Below are 26,838 nucleotides of genomic sequence, written 5' to 3'. Positions count from 1 at the left end.
AGATTAAAGTGAATCATATACATTACAGTTGATTTCAGAGTCTGTAGATCAGGATAACAGCAGTGATGTTAAATCTGCTAACTTGCAATAAGTCTCTCTGGTCCATCCCAAATATTGGGGTCCTCACTCCATTGTTCAACACTCCCTTTGTTAGAAATCACAGCCCAGAGATGTGGTGCAGGAATGAGGCAAGGAGGTAATGTCACCATCTCCAATTTATACCCCTAGTCCATGGGCATGGAAAAATACTGGCTCAAACATCGAGCTATGCATCACATGTTCTACATGCCCTGCTGAATCATTGGGTCTCCATTGTCCTCAGGAGGATCCCATTGGAAGAGCTGATTCTCCTTAATGGCCCATCAATACCGTGGCTGGCTAGTCTTGATGTAAATCTGTCTTATTGGTGTTACCCCAGAACACACGTTTAGTAACAAGCATACAGTAAAATGTCATGACTTCACATGCAGTGGTGATACACACATTTCAACAGGATAATAATACTTAGCAGATTATAACTTTTCCAATGATATCTTACAAGGCATGCTTTGTACAAGATTTATCACAGTTGTGTAACATAGTCTGCACTACTGTTGCCACCAATCTCCTTTTTTATCCAGTGTCACACTGAGCACCCATACTTTTATCTGAAGTTAATGGGACTACTCCGCACCTCTGAAAATCACAGAGTACAAGGTCTGGTTCATCTTGTAATTTTTGTGCTTTTTTTCCTGCAGTATTAATTATGTCTTTATTTTCCTTGCAGGGGAACGAGGCCCAATTGGTGACCCAGGGTCTCATGGAATTCCAGGCTTTCCTGGAGTTTCAAACATATCAGGAATACCTGGTGATGTGGGTTCTCCAGGTCTAGATGGAGTGCCAGGTAATATATGCCATGTGTGCATTAGCAGATAAAGAGTGAATATTTAAACACAGATGTTTAGCAATGTTTGTCACTGTTATTTATATTAGCTCTAATTAAGTAAAGCATCCCAGGTTCTTTCCAAATCAGGACCCTAATTTTGAAGAAAACTAGTGAGATATAAAATGGAGATAAAACGATCCTTCCACGCACACCTGCAGAGGTGGTCTGTCCAGGTTATTGTTGAATTACAGTGGTGGGCTTGCTTTGCAGATAAATAGATTCAATGCTCCACGGTTGAGTAGCAACTTTCAGAAGCACTAATTCATTTAAATTTTTTTTTCAATTTAATATCCCTGAGGTTTGCAAGTCTGTGACAAGCTTAACTTAAACCAGTGAAAAAATAATCACTTAAAATTGCTCACAAAACTTAAGTAAGTGTATTGAATTGAACTACTAAGTTATTTGGGCTGTCAAGTTTGTATTGTGAAAACACATTCACTTTTCCTCTCTACAAAAATTGCAGCTGGTGGTCCATGAGCCCACCTTTCTCACACACAAAAGAAGGACCAGAATAAAACCATGGTGCAATGACTCTACTGGGATATTTAGCAGTGCCTCCAGTGACTGCCAGGCTTCTACTTTGTTATTTAGGCCACATCTACACTTCTGGCTAAATCGGCACTGCTGTGATCAATGCAGCAGTGTTGATTTAGCAGGTCTGGTGAAGACATACTAGATCGATGGGAGAATGCTCTCCCATCAATTTGTGTACTCTACATTCCCGAGAAGTGTAAGGGAAATCGGCGGGAGAGTGTCTCCCGTCGACACAGCACAGTGAAGATGCCAAGGTAAATGGATCTAGCTACATCGACTTCAGGTACATTATTCACGTAACTGAAGTAGCGTAACTTACATTGAATTACCACAGTAGTGAAGACCAGCCCTTAGAGTACTCCAACAATTCAAACTTGGGTGCCTGAGTTAGGCACATAGGCCCAGATTTTGGAAGGTATTTAGGCATTGGTGCACTCAGCGATGCAACACCTAATGGATAAGGAGCCTAAATCTCATTTTCCAAAGGGATTTCAGCACTTAGGAGCTAAAATCCTATCCAGCATCATAGATTCCAAGACCAAAAGGAACCATCTAGTCTGACCTCCTGTACAATGCAGGCCATAGAACTTTTCTATTATTTATATTATATATGTATATGTATATATACATACACACACACTCACACACATACACCCTTATATTACTTTTTATAGCTGCATTCACTTCTCCTCTAAACCATGTCCATTTTTTAAACCAGCACTGCCTTCTTCCACCATTGTGGGATTGTGACTTTTTTGGCATCTAGTAAGGTGTTATTACATGATTCCCAATTATAATTCATGTTTTTCTGATTAAATTCCGCCTCCCAGCTGTTTTGACTCATAATTGTTTTCAGCTTTGTGAAACTGGTCCTCTTAAAGTGACAAGTATATACAAAAGTGGTCTGGACTTTATTCTGCTTGCACATGACCAGTGTAATCAAGTCATGATCACTTGTACCCAAACTACCATTAATTTTTTAGTTCTGTGATCAGCTGAAGAAAATCTGATAAAGAATTCCCCCATATTGGCTGCCACACTTATTGAGTTATGAAATTGTCATGTAAAATGTTTTGACATTCTAAGGGTGTTTTAGTAGTCAGCTTGAGACGTCTGGCATATGTCATTCAGATTGAAATCCCCCATGATCACATAGGGTTCTTTCCCCCTACACATTAGAGATAGATGTATAAGGAGGCAGTCATCCTGTTACCTAGTGTGATTTGGCTGTTAGAGGCACCAACTAATACACCATCTTATGCTTTATCTGTTAGTACATTGCTCCATAAGCATTCAAGATCATTTTCTTCTGAGTAATCAGTCAATCGGAAACAGATAATGCCATTTTTATATAGAATGGCACTCCCTCTCCCCTTTTGCCCAATTGTTTCTTACTGCCTAGGTTATAACCATTGATTTTTAACATTCCAGTTGTGCCAATCATCTCACCAGATTTCAGTAATACCAACTAGATTGAAATACTTTCCTAAATGAGCAATTTCAGTTTCTCTTGGTTGTTACCCAGACTCCTAGCATTAGGAGTTATAGGCAATTAAAGAATTTCTTCTCTTCATATTCTTTGGTTCCTTCATTAATTTTGTTCTCAACATCTCAATTTTGTGCTGAGTTGTCAGATCTTCCTTCTTTTTACCCTCTCCCTGTGATATTGGTTTAACTGCCTCCTGACTACTCAATGGGATTTTGCCTCCCAAGTGCTTAAGTCACTTTTGAAAATCAGATTTAGGCTCCTAAGTCTGCTAGGCATTGTAGTGCTGAGCACAACACCAAATACCTTTTAAAAATCTGGGCCCTATTTCCATTCTGACTTCAGCAGAAGCTCTGCACCTCTGAAAATCAGGTTAACGTGAGGCCCACAGGCTTGAAAATTTCAGCTGATTTGTCTACGGTCTACTCAAGACAAAGCTTTAGGGTGGGATTTTCAAATTCTCTTGCCACTGGCCTTGCCCTTCTTCCACTGAAATCCAGGGGAGTTTTATCATTGCTGGGTGCTTTTGAAAATCCCATCCTTAAGCTTTAAAAGTAATTATCATTTTCATAAGAACATAAGAATGGCCATACTGGGTCAGACCAAAGGTCCATCCAGCCCAGTATCCTGTTTACTGACAGTGGCCAATGCCAGGTGCCCCAGAGGGAGTGAACCTAACAGGTAATGATCAAGTGATCTCTCTCCTGCCATCCATCTCCCCCCTCTGACAAACAGAGGCTAGGGACACCATTCCTTACCCAGCCTGGCTAATAGCCATTAATGGACTTAAACTCCATGAATTTATCTAGTTCTCTTTTTTCTCTCCACTGTTTGAACATAGGGATATTTTTTCCCTTCCTCCTTCCAGGATGGGAAGTTGCAAGCTCTTATAAAAGACACTTTTTATTAAAAAATAAATAAAAGCCATGCTGTAAAAGAAGCAGTCTGTATTCAGATAGACTTGATTTTGAACCTGAACTGTTCTCAGAGTTCTGTAATAATTTTGAAATCCAGCCTAGTGGTCCTCTCTTTTAAAGAGATGGGCTTCACCAGCTGCTGGAAAGATGTTAGAAGAATCCCAAAGCATTACTTTAAAAGAATTCAACAAATAGGAAAATTCAGTAGCTACCATCCCGTCAGGCTAAATTAATTCTTTCCACCTCATCCCCTTGCATAGTCAGTTGCATCTGAGAAGCCCACTTCTTTCAAAGCAAAAAGCTCCCTTCTGCAAAAGTCATACTCCACTAGACAAGTAGCAGTTTTGTAGGAAGAACTATGGTGGTACTCTATTTATGACAGCTATAGCAAACCCTCCGCAGACTCCTTGTCACATAGTGAAGACCCATTACAAACTGCCTTTGTCAAGTTCTCCATTAATACTTTTCCTGAATCCAAGTTTTAGGGCTTTTCTAGACCTGTGCACCTGGGCTGTTAAGTAGTAAAAGCCAGGAAAAACAAATACTATGAAGGGGCCCTTATTGCTTCCCATGAACCCTACTTAAGAAACTTTGACTTGAAGGCCTAAGGTAACTAATTCCTTCCATACTGTAGGATGTCTCAAGGTAACAGGACTGCGGAATAAGCAAGGACGGTGTCCCTAGCCTCTGTTTGCCAGAAGCTAGGAATGGGTGACAGGGGATGGATCACTTGATGATTACCTGTTCTGTTCATTCCCTCTGAGGCACCGGACATTGGCCACTGTCAGAAGACGGGATACTGGGCTAGGTGGACCTTTGGTCTGACCCCAGGGCCGGCTTTAGGCCGAATCCCTCCGAATCAGGCCCCACACCTAAGAGGACCCCGCGCCCTAAAGAAGAGCGCCTAACTTTTTAATTTTTACTCACCCGGCAACGGTCCAGGACTTCGACGGCACTTTGGCGGCGGGTCCTTCACTCACTCCGGGTCTTTGGCGGCATTTCGGCGGTGGGTCCTTCAGTACCACGGAAGACCCGGAGCGAATGAAGGACATGCCGCCGAAGACCCGGACGGCCGCCGGGTATTCGAATCGGGCCCCGCACTTCCTAAAGCTGGCCCTGTCTGACCCAGTATGGCCGTTCTTATGTCTCTTGGGTCCCATAGGCATTACTCCTCTCCCACCCCAGGCTCAGTGATTGAAACCTGGCAAGGGACCCATGCTCCACCATGAGGTGACACTGTTAATTTCCCCCCACGTCCATGCTGTCGATCCTGCCTTTCAACATAGATTCCAATTTAAAATGTGCTCTCACAGGCTATCCAGGACCACGGGGCAGACCTGGAATTTCAGCTCCAGCAGGAAGCAAAGGAGAAGATGGTCAAATAGGTGTGCTTGGAGAAGATGGTCAAAAAGGAACTGGAGGTGACCCTGGACCACGAGGGAGACCTGGAATTTCAGGGTACCCTGGACCAAAAGGTATAGCTGGGGGGAAAAATGAACCCTTTTTTAAAAGAAATGGTTATTTGTTGCTACAGTAGATGTTAGAAGTGACCATTTATATTATCTGTGCAGAGATACAATAATTCAAATGTGTCATTTTGCATTAAAGGGCATAAAGGCGCGCAAGGTCTCATGGGTACTCTTGGCTTAGTGGGAGCTTTTGGTGACATAGGGCCCAGTGGACCCAAGGGGGACAGAGGACCTACTGGTGAGTAAGAGCCTTCAAGTGCTATATTTTCCATCATTCAACAAATAAACTTACCTGCTCAGCAGCTACCACACCTGCCTTCAAACTAACCCTATGGCTGCATTCCTGAATGAACTTCGGGCCAGTCATGAAGTTTGGCTCACATCTAAAATGGATTTTAATGTGTATATAAATGAAAAGGGCAAACTCTAGGTGCTTTTCAAAAACCTCTAAAATGCCAAGCACACACAAACTATAACAACTCCAGCACTAACCCTCACCCAGCCCACCAGAGTAGACCAACAGAAAAGATATTTGGAAATGTAAAAAACCCTACGCGTCACTAATACCAACCCTCTCCCTTTTCTAAAAGCCTACAAATAGCCCACTATAGACAGTGCTATATCTCGTTCTAGTTTTTTAGGGCACTGCACAACTTTGCATATCACAAGCTACACTCTACCCACTCTTCTGCCTTCTTGCTCCCTTTGTCTCCTTCCACTCATGTATTTGTGCCTGTTTTTACACAACCCCTGAGGCCTGGAAGGATTTCCCCACCTTCCAGGATGCCAAGTGACCTCCTACTCCCCAAACCTTGGAAATTGCAGACCCAGATCTGCAGCTGAACTTTATGGCTCAGGGTACATCTCTAATATTAATAATCAACTAAAATGTCCAACCTTAGTACCTCATTGAGTGACAGACAGAGCACACCAAGGGAAGGGAGTTGTTTTGTCTATAAATGAGTTCACTTTTTCTTTTTATAATGCAGGTTTTCAAGGACCTCCAGGTTCTCCTGGGCCGCCTGCAGTCCCCCCTAAGCTGGTCACTCACCAGGGAACAGCAGGCCCACGTGGAAATATGGGTCCCCAAGGAATACCTGGTGAGATGGGGCCCCACGGTCCACCAGGTGATCCAGGTAGGAATTGTGCATTCACACTTGACGTGCAGTGCTGTTCAGAATAGGGCTTCTGTAAAAGTAGTGCTGAGGTCATCCCTACCTATTATTTCTCACTAATTCTAAATGTAATTGAAGTCACAAGGGAAAGAATGGATTTTCTCACTACCACCCCTGCAAAATCAATCCTGAGCAATCAAAATGAAGCTGTGCAGCATGCACATCTTAACCAACTGCAACTTAACTGCAGGCCTCTCTGACACTCGTGAACCCCACACTGGTCCCGATTGTCATCTTAGATCAATCCAAACTGACTCCATTAGCTGAGGTATACAAATGTCATTGAGGGCAAAATCTGACCTTGCAGTTGAACTTCAAATAACAGTTCTGTTGGTGAGATACATTGAGCTGAATTCCGTTCTTCTCCTATAGTTTATATGGGATCTGCAGTGGTAACAGGCATGAAAAATAATAGAATTATGGGGCCCAATCTTGCAGTCCTTTCTCAGGCACAATTCCCCATTAAAAAGTCAGTGAGGAACTTTGTCTGGGCAAGCATCATAGGATCTTGCTTTTAGTTTAGGTGACAAACTTTTGCAAGTCTGACTGAACACACATACTCATAATAACCAGATCTGTTGAGTATGTAGGTGCTAGGTTTACATGGTAACTTTTCAGAACGGAACTTCACTTTGACTATCTTATTGTCTGTACTTAAAAAAAAAAAAATCAAATCTGTCTGATCACGTTGAACTTGATGGTTTTAAGGTTTTAGAGGCCCACCAGGTAAACCAGGGTTTCAAGGAAGAGGTGGCATGTCAGCTCTTCCAGGTTTTAGAGGAGATCAAGGACCATCAGGTTTTCCAGGTCTAGCAGGCTTTGAGGGTAAGTGATGTTGCATTATTATTTTTTTTCTTTTCCCCACTTCACTCTATAAAGCTTCTGTTATTAGCACATTATCATTGTACAATTGTCAACCCTTCTGAAGCAACTCTCCTGACTTCCACTTACATCAAATACCAACGCTCTTACTAGGTTTTCTGTTAATAGTTTTCATGGAAATAGCTTTAAACTGTCTTTAAAACAAAGTGTTGTAACTAGATCTCAGTGCACATGTTTTCCATGAACATTCACTCAGATTTTTAAATTAATTTGTTTTAATGCTTGTGCCCCTTCTGTTCTGGCCTTCAGTAATCACACCAGCAATAAGGTTTTACAAATAGGAATGTTCATGAAAATAGAATTTCAAATTCCTAGGTGAGGTAAATAGATGAGCAGTTGTGGTACAAGTGCTTGGGTGCGCATCCAGTTAGGAACCAGAAACTTTACCATCTGAATTAGTTGAACAAACACAAATCAATCCAGCCCAAATAAGAATGTCAAATATTGAATATTTGCAGAGAATTGTTCACAACCAATCACTTTATAGGGTTAAAAAAGTCATCCAAAAAAACTGGCAGGTAATTTTAGATGAAGAATAAATTTTAAAAGAAAATCACTGCTTGCCCATATTACATGAGCAGAAAGAGGCTAAAGTCATCAGATAATTATTTGTGAATTATTTGCTCAGCTCTAGTATTAAATCACATTCTCCACTTAAAATCTAGGGAGCCCAAATCAACACTCAGGGACATCAGCAAAATTGGATCAGTCCTAGAAATATAGCTGATTGACTACATTAGCTTTCCATATAGAGAAGATAAATATCATGCAATAAAATTAAATGGTTAACAAGTCCCATCCAGTATGTAGATTAGCTGACTATTCCTTATAACCCTATTATCCTCCCGGTGCTTACAAATTTGATTGTTTAATAATTTGCTCCCATATCTTTCCAGATATTGAAGTTAGATCACCTGATGTATAATTCCCTAGGTCCTCCTTGTTCCCCTTTTTAAAGATAGGTACTGTGTTTTCCCTTCTCCATCGGGACCTCTCCCATCCTCCTGGAGTTCTCAAAGATAATAGCTAAGGGTGCCTAGATTGCTTTAGGTCATCATTAACCTTTTTATTTTTAATCAAAATAGGCATTGAGGCTCCTTAGCTTTCTTCATGTCATCAGTTATTAGCTCTCCTTCCCTGCTAAGTAGAAGACCTACACTTTCCTTTGTCTTTTTCTTGATCTTAATGTATTTAAGGAATCTTTTCTCATTCCCTTTATAACTCTTGCCAATGTTACACATTTTGTGCCTTAGACTGTCTGATTTTGTCCCTACCTACTTGGACTGTTCTTTTGTGCTCTTCCTTATCAATTTGACCACGTTTCCACGTTTTGTAGGATTCCTTTTTGATTTTCAGGTCACTAAAGAGCTCCTGAGGGAGCCATATTGACCCCTTACTATTCTTCCTATCTTTCTTCTGCATTGGAATAGTTTGCAGTTGCGCCTTTAATGTTGTCTCCTTGAGGAACTGCCAGCTTTCCTGAATTCCTCCTTAGATTTTCTTTCCACAGGACCTTTCTTACCAGCTCTGCTTTTTTGAAGTCCACTGTCCTTAATCTGCTGCCCTCACTCCTTCCTTTCCTTAGAATCATGAAATCCTAGTATTTCATGATCACTGTCACCCAAATTGCCTTCGATCTTCAGATTCACTACCAATTCCACCCTGTTAGTCAGAATCAAGTCTGAAATGGCTGTCCCCCAGTTACTCTTTATTGTCTCTTTCTATTTTTCCCCAAGGTGAACCAGGCCGTCCAGGTAACCCTGGGATACCAGGTATGCCAGGTCGCAGTGTTAACATTGGGTACCTTCTGGTGAAGCATAGCCAGTCTGAGCAAGAGCCAATGTGCCCAGTTGGTATGAACAAACTCTGGAGTGGCTACAGTCTACTGTATTTTGAAGGACAGGAAAAAGCACATAACCAGGACCTTGGTACGTACATGGCTCTATAATATCTCAACATTTGACACTTTCAATCTGATTTTCCCCACTCAAAACTAGAGGCACACAAAATTATAGGCCATTTCTGAAAATTTGGGCTTCGGTGCATATTAGGCGAGGATGCCTAGAAATGACAGCAGATTAGAACTAAATTTCTCTCTTTCATCTCCCTCTGGAGGTGGTTTCTCCAGATCACCACTGAAATTTGAGTGGAACTGTAATACAAATATAAATGTTACTGAATTATGCAGGTATGCACAATAAGCTAAAAATAAATTCTTACTTGAATGTGCACATGCTAAAGATTTGTGATGGTTTATTTTTTTTACAGGGCTGGCTGGATCCTGTTTGGCTCGTTTTAGTACCATGCCTTTCCTCTACTGTAACCCTGGGGACATCTGTTATTATGCAAACCGAAATGATAAATCCTACTGGCTCTCAACCACAGCACCTCTTCCAATGATGCCTGTGGCAGAAGAAGAAATTAGACCATATATCAGTCGTTGTTCCGTCTGTGAAGCCCCAGCTGTTGCAATTGCTGTCCATAGTCAAGATGTTTCTATTCCACACTGTCCTGAAGGGTGGCGCAGTTTATGGATTGGATATTCCTTCCTCATGGTATTTGTCCTTTTCAACATTTGCTGACAGTATTGCACAAAGTTACATTAAGCTGGGGTCCCACCTACTGGCCAAGTTGTTCAGGTTTAGGTACAGGTTTGCTAAAAATCCAAACGCACTGAATCTTCCCATAGAAGCAGGGAGGAGAAATGTGTGAGGAAAACTGCTCTCTCCCTCATCATGGAGACCAATTAAAGTTACATGAAGGGCTGGGGCAACAGTTTCTCTCCAACCAGATTAATACATGGAGTTTGGAGTGACTATGCTGGTGACAAATTGTACCTAACAGTAGAAGATATGATCCACTTTATGTGGTAGAGAAAATGGACCCTCCAAACAAAAAAAGACACTTGAGCTAAGAATAAAAATGTCAGCTAGAGTTTATGCACTGAGGTTGGTAGGGTGGCCCACTAAGCCATTGTCAGCGAGAGAGAGAGAGAGAATGAGGAGTAGGAGTAGGTAATAGGTCTTTCAGGAACAATGGTAAGTAATTGATCTGATAAAATCACGGACCTGCACAAAAAGGGAAAATTAGACTGTCAGTCAAAAATACTAATAAGTAGAGTGAAGATTTTTATTTTCAACAAACAAAAGCTATATTTAAGCAACTCGACATTTCATGGTGTTTTTGGTTTGTTCCAGCTTTCAAATTGAAAATTATTCATCCTTAAGACCAATGTTCTCTCTAATTTTTTCCATCCATGTGCAGAATGAGTTTTGTTATGTGCACCAATATCGAGGTAATGTGCGGATATGTGCCACCAGTAGAAACAAAATACCTAGATATAATTTTTTTTAAAAGTTACCATAGGGATAATTACTCCAGGCAGGACAGGTTAGGCATTTTAGAACTCACTACTCAAAGAATTAAATTTAATCATGAGAGAAATAAAATTATGAAATGCATAGACCAGTCAAAAAACTAAAATAACAGCACTTTGAAAAAATAAAATTACAGAGAATATATGTGCATTGCAGGAAGTACCAAGTAACAACAACACCAGAAGTATGGATTGGGAGGTGTGTGTAAGTGAGAAACTACATGTGTGTGTGTGAGAGAGCGAGAGTGTGCGTGAGACACAGAGACTGTGTGTGTGCTTGCTGCTGGGGAAGTGCTAGGTCTACACTACAGCGGGGGTCCGACCTAAGATACGCAACTTCAGCTACGTGAATACCGTAGCTGAAGTTGCGTATTTTAGGTCGGCTTACCTAGCGGTGAGGACGCGGGAAAGTCGACCGCTACCGCGCTGCCACCGACTCCGCTGCCGCCTCCTGCCGAGGTGGATTTCCGGAGTCGACGGCAGAGCGATCAGGGATCGATTTTACCGCGTCTTCACTAGATGCGGTAAGTCGATCCCCGATAAACCGATTGCTACCCGCCGGATCGGCGGGTAGTGAAGACAAAGCCTGAAAGACTGTGCGCTGTCTCTTTAAAGCACTCACCAGAAGGCTCAGACCACAGCAGCTCTCCTGCTTCTGAGCCCTGTCCTCCCTCCCCCACTCTGTGGAGATGGTGTACATGGGCAAGGGGGAGGGGGACACCCTGACATCAGCGCCCCTCCTGCTCTACACAGCAAGCCAGAGGGTTCCTGGAGCAGCTGTCCAGGGGCTCCAAGCCAGAGGGCAGGAGCAGAGCAGCTGCTGAGCAGCGGGGGGAGGGGCACCTGAACACACGCCGCCATGCACAGCTCTGCTAATCAAGTGCGCGGCCCGTGATTCACTCCTGGGCAGCCACACAGCTTAGAGGGAACACAGCTTAAGACCATACACCCCTTGTGGTAATAGAAGCCATATAAGTAGGGTACGGCTCTTATACTCGTCGCTTGCCCTTTTTTGCAGTTATTACAGCATGCGCACACTTGGCCCAATCCTGCATTCCTTTGTCACCCGAAATGAGCACTGACATAAACGGGAGGTGGGGCTGTGCAAGGAATGTAGAATCCACCCTAGAATAAGTAATGTCCCACCAGGTGTGTACGATAAGTTAGAGCAGGGGTCGGCAACCTCTGGCACACGGCTCGCCAGAGTAAGCACCCTGGCGGGCCGGGCCAGTTTGTTTACCTGCCACGTCTGCAGGTTCGCCCGATCACGGCTCTCCAGGCCAATGGGGGCGGCGGGAAGCAGCAGCCAGCACATCCCTCGGCCCGCGCCGCTTCCCGCAGCCCCCATTGGCCTGGAGTGGCAAACCGCGGCCAGTGGGAGTCGCGATCGGCCGAACCTGCAGACGCGGCAGGTAAACAAACTGGCCCAATGCTTACCCTGGCGAGCCATGTGCCAGAGGTTGCCGACCCCTGAGTTAGAGAGAGGTATGTCTGACCAAGGCTTAGGGAACTCGGCTAAGCATGGTGACTGGTACTGTATGAGAACCTGGGTAGACAGGAATACCTATGTTCTAATCTCAACTCCCACTGCTGATTTTGTTTCTGGCCTTCTGAAAGTTATTTAAAGTAGAACTGGTCAGAAAATGGATTTTCCTCCCAGAGGAAACATCACCAACACAAAAAATGCTCTCACTTTCATTGACATTTTCCACAGCAAATGTTGACTATTAAACAATCACCAACCAAAAAAAAAATTTCCAACTACAAAAATAAAAATTAAAAAATTTGAAGAAACCACTTTAGTGGCACTAATAAATGATCTCCTCCAGTCAACAGATAGAGGACAGACACCCATTCTCATCCTGCTTGACCTCTCTGCATTCAATACTGTTGATAAGGAGATTCTGCTCTCTCATCTGAGAGATGTGGCAGGAGTCTAGGATAATGCATTAAAATAGTCTGTCCTTCCTGGAAGACCACTCCCAATGAGTAGTGATAAGAAACTCCCCTCCCTCACTAGACCCCTCACTTGTGGAGTTCCACAAGGATCAATGATCTCTCTGATCCTTTTCAACATCTATAGTCAACCACTAAGTGAACTGGTTAGATGACACAGACTCAAGTACCAGCAATATGCAGATGAGACACAGCTCTACCTATTCTTCACCACATAAGACCACACCACTACCACCAAGATGGCCCAGTGCTTGGATGAAGAATAGCTGGCGGCAGCTGAACCTGAGCAAGACAGAGGTGATGCTGGTGGGCAGAGGAAAATATACTGAAGAGCTTGCAGCCATGGTGTAGTCTCCAGGGGTTGAAGAAGCACAACCATAATTAGTTTAGTCTGTTGTCTAGGAGTACTGTTGGATCTCTTGCTGACACAGAGCTCTCATCTAGCAGCCTCAGAGAGTAACACTATCTACCATCTCCACTTGTGTCCCAGCCCCAGCCTGACAAATGAAAACTTGGCCTCAGTTATTCATGCCTGTCATCGCTCAGCTGGACTCCAGCAATGCAATATACCTGGGCATGAAATAGTCAACACACAGGAAACTCTGGAGTGCATCTCCTCAGCCACACAGGCTACCGGGAACATGTCAGAACTGCCCTCTGCTCTGTACACTGGCTTCAGGTAGACTATCAAATCAAGTTCAAGTCAGAGATCATAGACTTTAAGGTCAGAGGGGACCATTATGATCGTCTAGTCTGACCTCCTGCACAACGCAGGCCACAGACTCTCACCCACCCACTCCTGTAGCAAACCTCTAACTTATGTTTGAGCTATTGAAGTCCTCAAATCGTGGTTTAAAGACTTCAAGGTGCAGAGAATCTTCCAGCAACTGACCCGTGCCCCACACTGCAGAGGAAGGTGAAAAACCCCCAGGGCCTCTGCCAATCTGCCCTGGAGGAAAATTCCTTCCTGACCCCAAATATGGCGATCAGCTAAACCCTGAGCATGTGGGCAAGACTCACCAGACAGACACCCAGGAAAGAATTCCCTGTAGTAACTCAGATCCCACCCCATCTAACATCCCATTACAGGCCTTTGGGCATATTTGCTGCTAATAGTCAAAGATAAATTAATTTGCAAAATTAGACTATCCCATCATACCATCCCCTCCATAAATTTATCAAGCTTAGTCTTGAAGCCAGATATGTCTTTTGCGCCCACTGCTCCCCTTGGAAGGCTGTTCTAGAATTTCACTCCTCTGATGGTTAGAAACCTTCATCTAATTTCAAGTCTAAACTTCCTGATGGCCAGTTTATATCCATTTGTTCTTGTGTCCACATTGGTACTGAGCTTAAATAATTCCTCTCCCTCCCTGGTATTTATCCCTCTGATATATTTATAGAAAGCAATCATATCTCCCCTCTGCCTTCTTTTGGTTAGGCTAAACAAGCCTCTTTGAGTCTCCTTTCATAAGACAGGTTTTCCATTCCTCGGATCATCCTAGTAGCCCGTGCCTGCTGGGAGTGGGGGGAGGGGCTGCCAGCTTCAGCAGTGTTACTGAGCATGCTCAGTACAAGCCAAGCAGCAAATTTGGGGGAGGTGGGACATGACCCCGCATGTCCTTTCCATGTGTCACCTCTGGTTCAAGGTCTCACTCTTTATCTTCAAAGCACTCCATGGCCTGGGCCCAGGATAGCTAAAAGACCGTCTAGAGCTCAGGATGAAGACCCTGGTGTACAACTTTGCTCCTCTGACCCGATGGAAATCCCACCAAGAGTAAAGCTCATCTGGGTGGCAGATGGAACTTTCTCCAGGGTCTGATCCCAGACTGCAAGGCATTTCCCCAGTAACTAAGAACGATCACAAACCTCACCAGTTTCTGCTCCATGGTCAAGGCACATTTCTTTGACCTTGCTTTCTCTAACACACACATAGCAACAGGCATCTTTATATATATAAAAAAAGACACTACCAAAACAAGACACCTAGCTGGGGAGAGGGTGAATGAACAAACAACCTGTGACAGGAGTTAGTCACCTTGCTGAATCCATTTACTGGAAGGTGCTTGGGTACTATGGTGAACAGAATACCTCATAGGAGTGTTTGTTTGTAAACGCCTTGTCTAAATACTAAGCACTGGTAAGGAGAGAGCTGAAGCCTTGGCAACAAGAGGTAGGTTTCCCAGTACAAAGTCCTTTGTTAACAAGGGAAGTGCCAAAAACTGCAAGTGCTCACAGGAGGAAACCTGTTTTTTTGATGTGCGCGCACCACAGCATTAGCAATGGCTCGTGGAGTGACTGGTTAGAATACAGTGTGGGGTTTTGAACACTGAAGAATAAGATTTGTAATACACGATGTTCCTGATAATCTCAAGAAAAGCATCTTCAGTTCAATAGTGTTTCACTATAACTTCCTTGGTTTCAGTAAAATGGTAGATCCCTCTTTTTGGGTGTTAGTGTTAGGGGCCAGTCCTGCAAAGAGATCAGAATGGGTCAATGGGACTTCATGCAGAGCAACAGGGCATGATCCTGGCCAGATCCTGTTGCAGGCTCAGAGTCCAGGTGAGTAGAAATTAGATTTCTTTTGAGCGCATTAGCAGTTGTTAGATCAGGGGTCGGCAACGTTTGGCACGCGGCTCGCCAGGATAAACACCCTGCCGGGCCGGGCCAGTTTTATTTACCTGCTGACGCGGCAGGTTCGGCCGATCGCGGCCCCCACTGGCCGCGGTTCGCCGTCCCGGGCCAATGGGGGCGGCAAGAAGCCGTGGCCAGCACATCGCTCGCCCGCGCCGCTTCCCGCCGCCCCCATTGGCCCGGGACAGCGAACCGCGGCCAGTGGGGGCCGCGATCGGCCGAACCTGCCACATCAGCAGGTAAATAAAACTGGCCCGGCCCGCCAGGGTACTTACCCTGGCGAGCCGCGTGCCAAACGTTGCCGATCCCTGTGTTAGATCATTAAGATAGCTGAAAATACTCTGTTGTGTGATTCTGTTCAGGATAACCCTGAATCACTGTTCAAATGGTACTTAAAGTTTACATGACCGTGTCACGGACTGCAGCTGTGATTGAAAAGATTTGAAGGCTACTTAACAAAATGTAAATGTGAGGCCATTATTTTGTCTGGAGGCAAATGAGTTAAGCCTGGGAGCTAAGAGCTTTGTTACACTAAGACATTTTTTGGTTTGCTGCCCACCCCTTTTCCCCCCTCTCCCCCATATAAAAGGAGAAAAGGGGCAAGTTCATCCCTGGTGACACTGCATGGATTTTAAGAGTTGCACTAGACCTGAAACTGAACAGCGTTTAACACCTCAGAGATTAAAGCTTTTGTGCTGTTGCCCAGAATCATAGGTACCCTATGGCAATCTGAGACAATGGTGAAAGGAGAGGAATTAGTACCATACCTATTTAGCACTGTGGTAAAAGATCAGTTTCTATTTTTGTTACTGATCTGTGAACAGCTTTGCAAGCTGAATAACAGTTGGCCTGTGCAGTGAAAGGCAAGAAGTGAGGGTTTATTCTTACTATGTTTTCATATGAATTAAAAAACAAACCTCTTTATTGGTTTCTCATTTTTACATTAAAAATTGAAGGGTTTTGAGAGATGGGGGGAAGTGATACGAGAATAATTGTTAGATGTTTTTGCAAAAGTAGGGAGAAATCTGTTGGGATGTTCACTGTTACATGCTAGTTTCAGTAGCACACCACTAAAAGTACGGGATGTAGTTCTTAAAGGGGTACAGTAATGATTATGTGTCAGTTTTGCTTATAGCTGTCATTTAAAGAGTGTGAATTATACAATAAACATGTCTTAATGTACTGTTATTAATCAGGACTGAATTTGATAGAAATGTTCATTTATTCAACTGATAGGGAAAACCCCTCTGATTAAAACGAGCTACTTCTGCCTTAGTATAGCTTATGGGTGTGTGATATATAGGATATTAGTTGTATGTAGGAGGCAAATTCTCATTACCCCCACCCTGCTGCAAACTCAGAGATGAGGAAAATTTCAACTCAGTCTTCAGTGCCATGAAAATATGAAATCTTAAATGGCTGGAGTAAAGAAGAGGTAGATCGGTTTAAAATGGAAAATGTAGCTAAACCAGATAGTTCAAGGATCTAATCCTACAAACTTTACTGTGTGAGTAATCAACAATAGTACTCCCATAAGTTTTAAACATGGGGGTGAGGTTTGCAAGATTGGCCCTATGTATGCCTCAGTAGGAATGTCCTACAGAGTGAACTCTTACAAGTAACAGGTTTAGAAGTCATTTTACCCTCGGTCTCCTCCCTCCCCCACCTGTTGATTTATGACAGTATTGATCTAGGGCAGTAATTTGTGTAGCCCTGTCCTGTATCTGAACACTGCCTTCTTTGTGTCTCATAGCACACTGGAGCTGGTGATGAAGGTGGAGGACAGTCACTGGTTTCTCCTGGGAGCTGTCTGGAAGACTTCAGAGCTACTCCTTTCATTGAATGCAATGGCGCCCGAGGAACCTGCCACTACTATGCAAACAAGTATAGCTTCTGGCTTACCACTATTAACGAGCAATTCCAGAGCTTGCCCTCAGCAGATACACTCAAGGCAGGTCTCATCCGAACTCATATCAGCAGATGTCAAGTCTGCATGAAAAATTTGTAAAATATATAATATATCCCTAGTAGTAAAAGGAAAATGTTTCTACAGTGTTCTAGACCTATCACATTGGTGCTTATTTAACTTATTACCTCAAAAGCTGAATGAAAAGTTTGATAAGTGTCCGTAAAAGCACAGAGGCTTATACCAAATGCTGGCTGCTTCTCCTACCATACAGTATATTTTGCTAGTCTAACACCATGTTATTTGCTAATTGAGTCAAATACTCAACCTTGAAACACCACAAAACCATCCAGTTACTAATCTAACAATTCTCTTGGGCAGATCTGTTCTCTAACATTCAATTAAATGTACTTCTTGTCTTAGTTTATTGTTAACAGGTGGAGTTCATATTAATTAAGTGGTGACATACAACAGTAAAACATAAGTGCTAGCACAGCAGTGGGCTAACCCTCTGGGAAGTACTCACAGATCTGAGCCCCAAGCCCAGCCTTTGAACTTACCTTTTACTGTAATAAGAGTTTATACCTGGGCACTTACAATGGAAAGATAGGTTGTTTTAAACTCCCCATGCCTTTGCCATGCTTTTTGTCCTACCACTTTCACCACCAGAGAGTTTATAAACATTCTGAATTAGCTCAGGTAGCCACATTTAGTGTTACTCTCTTCTTCTTGCAATGAGAACAGTTCATTACCAATGGCAGCATATTACTTCACAAACTTATCAAATTTTTCCAGCTATACCCCACATCATAGGATAACTACAGTGGGTCTTTGCTCCTTTCTGTTGTGTGGCACAGAATAAATGCCCACTAGACACATGGGACCACAAAAGGGAGAGAGCATCATACTTTCTTCCTTTAATAACCATGCCATGTACTTAATAACATTGTGTGGTTAGGGCTCCATATGAATTTGGTTATACGGTTGTGGAGCAGGCACTATACAACATACTCCCCTGAAAAACCCATGCTGTGTGCACAGATTTCCCAGTTGAAGAAGTTAATATTACTCAATACAGCCTTATCTTCAGATCCAAACCTTTCAAGCTGCCTACTTCACCTGTGAAGAAGTGCACAACTGGAGGGCAGGGGATGATGGTAGCATAACTAGTCAGCTGTACCGCTAGGAAGGGCATGTAGAGGGGCTAGAAGTCACTCAGAGGGCGTTTCTTGTGTAGTTTATCTTCAAAGGCCCTGGAAATTGGGTGCAAGATTTGCTGAGGAGCCACAGAGTCTATGATGCTTGCCCCCTGCCTCACCCACAGAGATTAACTGCTTTTTCTGTAGAAAGAAAACATTAGGCCCAAAGGTAAGCTGTCCCTCATGACCCTGGGAGAGAAGAATGAACCACATGTTGATAAACCCCTTGCTTATTTTCTTGTGAGTCTCTTATGCAGCATGGTAATAAGCATGATAAATACCACGACACTTATGTTTCCAGCAAGATTTTTTGTGGGGAGGGGAGCTACATTTATTTGCAAGGGTGAAAAGTACTATGTACGCTTACTGCGCTGGCTTTAAAATAATCGGTAGTTATCTCCTCCACATCAGTTTTAACTTCTCCTTATGCAGTTCACCTTTCCCCTGCTTCAGTGATTGTTGGGTTTTGTAATTACGTCCCTCATTGCTGTAATTATCTTAAATAAAGTTTGTTTTTTCTACACCTCTATTTGTTGATTGTTTCAATTCTCTAACATATGCCAGGCTCTCCTATTACATTTGCACAGATTACTTCAATAGATGTTAGTTTGGGGGCTTGGATTTGTTTATTTGTTTTTTTTTTTAAATGAGCATTGGAGACAATGTAAATTGGATGTCAGCAGAAGTATCAAAAGGTGGCCAAATAAGCTTCCTCAATCTAAATTCAAACCACTTAACCAAGCAGGGGTCTGTTCAGTCTGTCAGCTGGAGCCACGCAATTTCAGAGAGAAGATGCTAACTAAGATGCTATTCCATCCATTGTTACAAGGAGAGAGAATTTAACCAGTTCCTCAGTTGCCTACCATTATCATTAGCTTAGGCAAGGCAGCTCTGAGGCCTGGTCTACACTAAAAAATTGGTTGCCCCAGCCATGTGAAAAATCCAACCCCTGAACAACATAGTTAAGGTGACAGCTCTAGGTCAATAAAAGAGTTCTTCCATAGCAGCATTTCACATGTAGACAAGCTCTCAGTGGAATCCTGGGATGGAAATTAACCATAGAATCTATAATGGTCTGTAAAATTACAGAGCAGAGGAGCCTCGCCTTGATGAGAAGAGTAGACATACAGGTATATTAAAGAATACTCAGCTAGCATGTTTTCTGAAATGACGTATTTTCTTATTTTAGATATACCCACAATTAGTAAGTTTATCCTCAACATCCCTGTGAGGTAAGAGCATTATCCCCATCTGACTTGCAAGGGCCGAGGACAAAGATTAAGTAACTTGCCCAAGTCATGGCAGAGCCCAGTATCCAACCTCTGTCCATTTTGGTGACTCAGCTACAAGAGCCAATCTGCCCAACAGACAAAGCCACCTAATATTTGTTTCAGCTAAATTAAGCCTTTAGAATGGTAAACACAGTGTAGGCAATATCACCCAAAGCTGTCTCATGCCTGACAGTTACCATAAGTTACATATTGCAGTACCATAGAATATCAGGGTTGGAAGGGACCTCAGGAGGTCATCTGGTCCAACCCCCTGCTCAAAGCAGGACCAATCCCCAACTAAATCATCCCAGCCAGGGCTTTGTAAAGCCTGACCTTAAAAACCTCTAAGGAAGGAGATTCCACCACCTCCCTAGGTAACCCATTCCAGTGCTTCATCACCCTCCTAGTGAAATAGTGTTTCCTAATATCCAACCTAAACCTCCCCCACTGCAACTTGAGACCATTACTCCTTGTTCTGTCATCTGGTACCACTGTGAACAGTCTAGATCCATCCTCTTTGGAACCCCCTTTCAGGTAGTTGAAAGCAGCTATCAAATCCCCCCTCATTCTTCTCTTCTGCAGACTAAACAATCCCAGTTCCCTCAGCCTCTTCTCATAAGTCATGTGCTCCAGTCCCCTAATCATTTTTGTTGCCCTCCACTGGACTCTCTCCAATTTTTCCACATCCTTCTTGTAGTGTGGGGCCCAAAACTGGACACAGTACTCCAGATGAGACCTCACCAATGTCGAATAGAGGGGAACGATCACATCCCTTGATCTGCTGGCAATGCCCCTACTTATACAGCCCAAAATGCCATTAGCCTTCTTGGCAACAAGGGCTCACTGTTGACTCATATCCAGCTTCTCGTCCACTGTGATCCCTAGGTCCTTTTCTGCAGTACTGCTGCTAGCCATTTGGTCCCTAGTCTGTAGCAGTGCATGGGATTCTTCTGTCCTAAGTGCAGGACTCTGCACTTGTTCTTGTTGAACCTCATCAGATTTCTTTTGGCCCAATCCTCTAATTGGTCTAGGTCCCTCTGTATCCTGTCCCTACCCTCCAGCATATCTACCACTCCTCCCAGTTTAGTGTCATCTGCAAACTTGCTGAGGGTGCAGTCCTTGCCATCCTCCAGATCATTAATGAAGATATTGAACAAAACTGGCCCCAGGACCAACCCTTGGGGCACTCCACTAGGCAGCGCAGCAAGGGGGTGGGGGAGGGTTGGGTAGAGGGCAGGGGAGTTTGGGGTGGTGGTCAGTGGGCGGGGGTGTGGATAGGGTCAGGGCGGTCAGTGGGCGGGGAACGGGGGGGGGTTGAATGGGTACAGGGATCCCAGGGGGCAGTCAGGAAGGAGAGGTTGAATGGGGCAGGAGTCCCGGGGGGGTGGCTGTCAGGGGGCAAGTGGGGGGGGGGGAATAGGGGGCAGGGGCCGGGCCACGCCTGGCTGTTTGGGGAGGCACAGCCTCACCTAACCGGCCCTCCATAAAATTTCCAAACCCAATGTGGCCCTCAGGCCAAAAAGTTTGCCCGTCCCTGATCTAGTCTGACCTCCTGTATAGCCCGAGCCACCAGCACCACCCATTATCCACACACTAACCCCAACAGCTGAAATTTAACCAAAGCATTGCAGCCCATGAGAGACTAGAATCATGTGCCAGAGGTAGATAAGAGGAGGGACTGAGGTGCACCAGTGCCTAGAGCCCCTGCTATGGAAGGGAAATTATATACTCAGATAATCCTGGCAAGTTACTGCGACAGCTCTTGGGGTACACAGGATTGAGAATCACCTTGTTAGCCCCTCCCTCTAGCATGAGGGAGATTTGCCTGTGCCTGGCACCATCTAACATCACCAACCTTTCAGCCACTGAAGCATTCTCCTTCAGGGTATGCCAGCCCTGTTTTCACCTTGCAGGTTAACAATGGGTGCACCTCAGTTCCCCATGTCTCTGAATCATTCTCATCTGATATCAGCCCCTGACACTGGCTACTCACAGAAATTCTAGATCCCCTGCCCGTTAAGGAGCCGTGTACCCCAACTCACCAGTTCTACCTTAAACCACCGGTCCTGTATAGCACACAGCACTTGTAAAAGTAGATTTTAAAAAGAATAAAGATTTAACTAGAAACGAGAGTGGTGGAAATAAAAGAATTACAATACAAAACAAAAATCACAAAATGTGAACTTGGATCTACTCTTATTAATATTTACCTTTCCTATCTAGTAAAGTAAGTTCCCCCCACGCCTAAGTCTGTTGCAATGATGGCTGTTTTCAAAGAACCAGGATCCAAACATTCACGAAACTCTTCCCTATCCACAAGGGGCTCCTTCTGTGAATGAATACAGAGGTTCTTTCCCTCTCCTCTGTGATACTGAAACAGTCTTTTGTTTCTATTTACAGACAAAGCGAACACCAGTCTTATTGTAAAGTTCCTTTTTTACTTTCTAGTAGTTTTAATTGTTTGCTGTTGCTTCTGATGTTTTCCCATTGAAAGCCTTAGCATTGAGCAAGGCTAAGCAATTGAGCCTTGCATTGCATCTCTGACTAAACAGGGCAGGGTGACAACTCCCCCCGCCCAAATGGGCTGTCACCAAGACACACTATACCCGGTACCTAATTTTTACTCCAAGTCCATAAAGCATACTTTTGATATAAATACATTATTCCTTAATTACCACCATTCATACAAATGGTTATGAATCTTGACAAGTCACAGGTTTTCTGTAGATACCTTACATGTTACTCTTTATGGATAAATATCCTGGAAGACATGTTTGCTGTAGTGAGTTTGTCAAGTCTGAGGTGGGAGTTGTTAGCAAAGAAAAGGACCCCTATTGCCAAGTGATCCTTCCTCTGCAGTGTGTGGGTGTGGTGAAAACCCCCCCAAGGTCACTGCCAATCCAACCTCAGGGAAAATTCCATCCTCACCCCGCAGATGGCCATCAGTTAGTCCCTGAGCATGTGAGCACGACCCATCCAGCCAAGCACCTGAGAGAGTGAATGCTCAGAGCCATCCCAGAACCCTGGCTCTCGCCATCCAATGTCCCACCTCCAGCCCTGGCCAGCCCTGATTTTTCAGCGGAAGGAGATTTAAAATAACCTCTCAGAATACACTAGGGGGAGAAAATCCCTTCCTGACCCTTGCGGTGGCCAGCTGAAATGTTCCTCAAGCTCACACTTCAGGAACATAAGACAAACAGGAGTGAGCCGCAGGGATGTTGATCCCTTCCCCTCCTCCCACCATCACAAACAATCCCGTCTTACACTTGCACTCAAATTCACCTAACTCTCTCTAAAACTAATTAAACTGTTTTCTCTGACAACTCCGCTTGGGAGGCTGTTCCAGAATCTCATTCTTCTGATGGTTAGAAACCATCACATCAGATATTAATTTCCTCCAGTGGAGATATTCTATGCTTAACAAGTCTGTTAAATGCAAATATTTGTATAACCACGTTAAAATTGAGAAGTCAAGTGCACATTTCAAGGAATCCAAAAGTGAACGGCCATAAAGACCTTGAACTGTTATGCATCCTCAGTTCTGTGTACTTGATTTTTAAGCCTCACCATTGCATGAATGCTAGATTTTGTACACCTCTACCTCGATATAACGCTGTCCTTGGGGGCCAAAAAATCTTACCGCGTTATAGGTGAAACCACATTATATCGAACTTGCTTTGATCCGCTGGAGTGCGCAACCCCGCCCCCCGGGAGCACTGCTTTACCGTGTTATATCCAAATTTGTGTTATATTGGGTCACGTTATATCGGGGTAGAGGTGTATTTAGTTTTATTGGCTTGTGTTAAGGAAACTTCAACTTCTGCACACTTAAAGTCACTCAGGATACTTGAAGCTGCTAAGGTACCTCAAAGTTTGAGTTTCAACAATCACCCAGGGGTTTAAGATGCTACAAACCACCCAACAGAAGAATGTTCCAATACATAGGCTCCCATCAGCCATAGGTATACAACTCAAACGTCTTTGACAGCTTTCAATTTTTCTACATAATTCTTATAATATAATCTAGTCTTTCTGATGAGTGTAGAAATGACTATTCATGCTACAAGCCTGTTTTATTAAAGATTAAGAAACCTTTGCTTCAAACAAACATGCTGTTTGTCCTACACTCTGCTTTTTAAAACAATCCTACCTAGCGTTGGGCTTCTGTGCCTGGAAGAATGAAACAAGAGAACATCTCTCTCTTCTGGGCTTTTGTGCAGCACTCTATTGAAACTGGAGATTGAAAGCTTGGTTGGCTGTGTTCCCCAAATCTGCTGAGTTCAATTATCTGGTAAATATGTTACTGGACTTGTTGAAGGCAGACAGGGAGAACTAACTTTTAGCAGATTTTAAGCAATAAATGTGACCTCCTTGTGCATAAAGTAGTTCACTCTGCTGCTAGGAGAGCAAATGGGGGCTGCTGCTTTGCTCACCAAACACAGACTTGGGTCTTGGAGCCAAAGACCTGGTTTGAATATAGTAGACTTCTGAGGGCTTGTCTCCACTGCAGAGTTAAGTTATAACTCAAGTTGGCTAGCCTGTCAGGGGGGTATAGGCTAACTAACACTCAAGTGAACAAAATGCAGCCACTACCACCACCACTCTGCGGTGTGGATGCAGGCTAGTGCCTCTTGACTGCCTCAGACCTCCAGTGTGTTCTCACACGTCTCCTCCACACATGCCCAGGACAGACAAGTTCTCCTGTAATTCACTGGGAAGAATTTATAGAATGGGTCAGCTTACCATAGCGCAAAGAACCATGAGCAATGCCCCCAGAAGTCTTAACAAAAAACACACAAGTGCAGCACCACTGTGGACACAGCAGCTCAACTATTATTTTGCAGTGTGGCTACTCTCACCCGAGATAGGCTACCTCCAGAGAAGTAACTTGAACTAACCATATTGTGAAGATGGAGTCTCAGTGATTGTATGGAGAGAAATAGAGACTAGCTACTGAGAACTATGTTATTTGTCTAAAGCATATCTTATTACAGTACCCATGTGGTGGTGGCCCCTGCCTACAGGTCTGCTACTTGGAAACAAGTGCAATAATTCTACTAGATGGTTCAGTTTCTTCACAACTTCCCCTCCAAACCAAAGTCACTTCTGAAAAGTGATTAGTGCTGCTGTGCTTCAATCAAACAAGGAAAAATGGTTTTCAGAAGACATTTAGCACAATGTGTTCCACGAGTTATTGATAGCAGAGGAGGAAGAGAGAAGATAGACAGGCGCGGTTTGCCACTGTAAGCCTGCAGAATCCAAACCTGATATGGAACTCAGCCTGAGCAGTTTTGTCACAGTCCTCATGCTATTTCACAGCAAGCGTATCAGTTCAAGGCTTTGTTCAGGACACAAAAAGGAATTAAAGCATTTACTTGCATAACACTGCTGGTGGTCACTAGCACCAATTCTTCTTCTGCTAGTCGCTGTGCTACAGCTTCACTATTCCTCACCCTCAATAAGCAAAAAATAGTCCATTAAGGCTTCCTAGAAAGATTGATGCCATCACTAGTGACTAGTTATTGCGGTCCCCCTCATACCGGGGCATTGACAACTGCTAGAGCACTTAAACACAAACCCAAAATGTTCGATCACAGAAACATTAAAATGTACCATATTGGAGGACAGGATGTTCCACGTGGGCACCAATGATACTGCCAAGAATGACCTTGAGCGGATCACTGCAGACTACGTGGCTCTGGGAAGAAGGATAAAGGAGTTTGAGGCGCAAGTGGTGTTCTCGTCCATCCTCCCTGTGCAAGGAAAAGGCCTGGGTAGAGACCGTCAAATCGTGGAAGTCAACGAATGGCTACGCAGGTGGTGTCGGAGAGAAGGCTTTGGATTCTTCGACCATGGGATGGTGTTCCAAGAAGGAGGAGTGCTAGGCAGAGATGGGCTCCACCTAACGAAGAGAGGGAAGAGCATCTTCGCAAGCAGGCTGGCTAACCTAGTGAGGAGGGCTTTAAACTAGGTTCACCGGGGGAAGAAGACCAAAGCCCTGAGGTAAGTGGAGAAATGGGATACCGGGAGGAAGCACGAGCAGGAGAGCGCAAGAGGGGAGGACTCCTGTCTCATACTGAGAAAGAGGGACGATCGATGAGTTATCTTAAGTGCCTATACACAAATGCAAGAAGCCTGGGAAACAAGCAGGGAGAACTGGAAGTCCTGGCACAGTCAGGGAACTATGATGCGATTGGAATAACAGAGACTTGGTGGGATAACTCACATGACTGGAGTACTGTCATGGATGGATATAAACTGTTCAGGAAGGACAGGCAGGGCAGAAAAGGTGGGGGAGTTGTGTTGTATGTAAGAGAGGAGTATGACTGCTCAGAGCTCCGGTATGAAACTGCAGAAAAACCTGAGAGTCTCTGGATAAAGTTGAGAAGTGTGAGCAACAAGGGTGATGTCGTGGTCGGAGTCTGCTATAGAACACCAGACCAGGGGGATGAGGTGGACGAGGCTTTCTTCTGGCAACTAGCAGAAGTTGCTAGATCGCAGGCCCTGGTTCTCATGGGAGACTTTAATCACCCTGATATCTGCTGGGAGAGCAATACAGCGGTGCACAGACAATCCAGGAAGTTTTTGGAAAGTGTAGGGGACAATTTCCTGGTGCAAGTGCTGGAGGAACCAACTAGGGGCAGAGCTTTTCTTGACCTGCTGCTCACAAACAGGGAAGAATTAGTAGGGGAAGCAAAAGTGCATGGGAACCTGGGAGGCAGTGACCATGAGATGGTCTAGTTCAGGATCCTGACACAAGGAAGAAAGGAGAGCAGCAGAATACGGACCCTGGACTTCAGAAAAGCAGACTTTGACTCCCTCAGGGAACAGAGGGGCAGGATCCCCTGGGAGAATAACATGAAGAGCAAAGGGGTCCAGGAGCGCTGGCTGTATTTTAAAGAATCCTTATTGCGGTTGCATGAACAAACCATCCCGATGGGTAGAAAGAATAGTAAATATGGCAGGCGACCAGCTTGGCTAAACAGTGAAATCCTTGCTTATCTTAAACACAAAAAAGAAGCTTACAAGAAGTGGAAGATTGGACAAATGACAAGGGAGTAGTATAAAAATATTGCTCAGGCATGCAGGAGTGAAATCAGGAAGGCCAAAT

At 44.1% G+C, this 26,838-nt stretch overlaps 1 protein-coding gene across 1 annotated transcript in view; it reads left to right on the top strand.

Annotated features, from left to right (window-relative positions):
- The window catches only part of COL4A2 (collagen type IV alpha 2 chain), a 217,670-nt gene extending 200,311 nt beyond the window's left edge, over positions 1–17,359 (top strand). Inside the window, exons 39-46 of the mRNA XM_065407451.1 lie at positions 767–883; positions 5,176–5,337; positions 5,471–5,569; positions 6,321–6,467; positions 7,215–7,331; positions 9,125–9,316; positions 9,657–9,943; positions 17,105–17,359. Of these exons, the coding sequence (XP_065263523.1) occupies positions 767–883; positions 5,176–5,337; positions 5,471–5,569; positions 6,321–6,467; positions 7,215–7,331; positions 9,125–9,316; positions 9,657–9,943; positions 17,105–17,359 (1,376 nt within the window). The remainder of the gene's footprint in view (positions 1–766; positions 884–5,175; positions 5,338–5,470; positions 5,570–6,320; positions 6,468–7,214; positions 7,332–9,124; positions 9,317–9,656; positions 9,944–17,104) is intronic.
- Positions 17,360–26,838: the final 9,479 nt, after the last annotated feature.

This window comes from Emys orbicularis, chromosome 1 (assembly GCF_028017835.1).
Source record: "Emys orbicularis isolate rEmyOrb1 chromosome 1, rEmyOrb1.hap1, whole genome shotgun sequence".
Classification (NCBI taxonomy): Eukaryota; Metazoa; Chordata; order Testudines; family Emydidae; genus Emys; species Emys orbicularis.
The sequence above is the reverse complement of the archived record's forward strand: the minus strand, read 5'-3'. Positions and strand labels throughout refer to the sequence as shown.